Source organism: Mus pahari, chromosome 3, assembly GCF_900095145.1.
Source record: "Mus pahari chromosome 3, PAHARI_EIJ_v1.1, whole genome shotgun sequence".
Lineage (NCBI taxonomy): Eukaryota > Metazoa > Chordata > Mammalia > Rodentia > Muridae > Mus > Mus pahari.
Window position 1 is genome coordinate 123,004,952 of NC_034592.1, and position 2,447 is coordinate 123,007,398.

General features: G+C 40.4%; 1 protein-coding gene across 2 annotated transcripts in view; it reads right to left on the reverse strand.

The window, feature by feature from the left end:
* Positions 1 to 2,447, reverse strand: part of Sel1l2 (SEL1L2 adaptor subunit of ERAD E3 ligase) — a 138,337-nt gene that overhangs the window by 13,768 nt on the left and 122,122 nt on the right. The window contains exon 18 of one of the 2 annotated variants that reach the window (XM_021194096.1): positions 2,039 to 2,211. The exons of the other annotated variant lie outside the window; for it this stretch is intronic. Coding sequence (XP_021049755.1) covers positions 2,039 to 2,211 — 173 coding nt within the window. The remainder of the gene's footprint in view (positions 1 to 2,038; positions 2,212 to 2,447) is intronic. 2 annotated transcript variants of the gene reach the window in all.

The following is a 2,447-nucleotide window of genomic DNA, read 5'->3' on the forward strand; positions in this document are numbered from 1 at the left end:
GTATATATTGGATATTAGTCCCCTATCAAATTTAGGATTGGTAAAAATCCTTTCCCACTCTGTTGGTGGCCTTTTTATCTTATTGACAGCATCTTTTGCCTTATAGAAGCTTTGCAATTTTATGAGATCCCATTTGTCGATTCTTGATCTTACAGCACAGGCCATTGCTGTTCTGTTCAGGAATGTTTTCCCTGTGCCCATATCTTCGAGGCTTTCCCCACTTTCTCCTCTATCAGTTTCAGTGTCTCTGGTTTTATTCCACCACATGTCTTGAGAGGATGTTCTCTCTGCTTCAGGGACACACACAGGTGAAACTGACCTCACTGTGGTAAGGATGCTGTTGTTAGGAGAGTGAGCCCCTTTTTTGAATCACTGGGGGGTAGGAGAGATGACTGACGGAATGGATTGAGTGGGATCATTTGTACATTTTCTGTAAACAGTGCTTCTTGGGTTGTGGTATTTCATATGAGGAATTGTGAATAAAAACTTTGATCTTATTGAAACCTTAGCAATTGTTCAAATTTCCTTCTGACCTAAATGGCAGCCACTCCACACACTGTTTGATTACAAAGCCTTCTCACATAGGCTTGCTCATGTAATCCTCTAAGCTGGGGGTAGGTCGGCTATCATCAGTTCCATTCACGGATGTGGGTGACAGTGGGAGGTAGAGGCTCGGGTAAGTGGCATCCAGAGAATTATCCAATGTAGTCATTCACTTCTGTCCATTTTACCATCAAAGGAAGCTAACATATTCTCATAGGGGCAGCATTTGGAGTTGGTGTTTTCTTTCCCAGGGTGCTGAGGCTGATGAAAACTCCTCAGGTAAAGGCAGGCTACAGTGAGGACAAGACACCGGAGGCTGCTCTGCTGGGCAGTCTGTGCCTGAATAAGAAGCTTTGGCTGGAGAGTGCTGGATCAGCGGTTCTCAGGGAACTCCCTACCAGTCATTCTCAATTGCTAGTATTACTGGACTGAAGAAGAAAGCACAGAGAATCAATAGTCTCCATAGTATTTCACTCTGGAAACAGTTGGGAATATAAACCCTGCTTAGTAATGTAATGTATTACTAAGATGTTCCCATTAATTGTTTTTGTTTTTGTTTTTGTTTTTCCCTGAAATGCTTGGCATCAGACATGCCTTGCATGACATTCTGGATCCACCATAAAAGAGTTCTGCAGACTTGGCCAAATGACTTGATCTCTGCCAGTGTGGATTTCTGATGTACACAACAATCAAGGAGTGCTTACCTCATCAGAAGGCTGTATGAGTAGCAAGATTTTATACATATGCATACACACATTCTTATATACACATATATATGTATGCACGCACACACACACATATACATATATATATATATATATATATATATATATATATATATATAAAATCACATCTAACTAAAACTGGTTATCTCGTTTGAAAATTTCCTGGTATGTGTATTTAACATACCTACATTCCATCCTCTGCCTTTCAGACTCATAACCCATCATCTTTTGCCTGATTCTTCCCCCTGACTAAGTGGTTTTCCCCACCAGCACCTGCAGTGCTAGCGTTGTTTCATTAATAAATATGCCACAAGCCAGATGTGGTCTCTGAGGCCTCCCTCTCTAGAGTGCCTAGTATGGTGTCATGAAGACACTGGCTGCTCTCTGAGATGTTTCTGGATCAACACACAGCACCTTCATCTCTAGCCTGGATCTCATTTCACTTTGCTGTTACAACTGACAGTTAAGTACTTGGTGGAGATGCCAGTGCATAAGTCCTGGCTGTGGGGAAGTGGAGAAAGGACTCTCTACAGAAATATGGGTTGGAAAAACAAGGAAAGTATGAATTGGATTGGCTCCAGTTAGTTTTCTCTCATTATGTCTGTGGTATAAATGGAGGAGATGAATAGTGTAGTTGTATGTGTGAGTTCAAGGGAGAGGGACTCTCTTCCTTTTTCTACATTAATGACCATATCAATGAAATTCCTAACAATTAGAACTTTTCCCTTCTCACACAGCTGTCATTACTAGCTTTGAGCCAATGCAATTACCTTTGCAATACCCAAGCCATGTTCATACATATATGCCAGATTGAACATAGCTTGCACACTGTGGTGCTTGTCTGCTGCGATGCTGTAGTGTGTGGCTGCTGTTTTGTAGTCCTTCTTAGTCCCGTAGCCATAGTAATGGTAATCTCCAATTTTTACTCTAGCAAAAGCATTACCTGAGAGAAATATCAGAAAGAGAAAAATCACAAGGGATTCATGTAAAGTTCTCAGTAAATCAATCTAATAAGTTGTAAAAACGCCACACACATATATGTATGATTTCATGAATGCACATGAAATATTCAAAAATCTCGATGTCAAGATTACATGTACTCTATGAAACATAAGATATACTGCTTAATGCTAGCAGTCTTCATTCCAAGATAATACTCATGCTTATAATGTTCTGAAA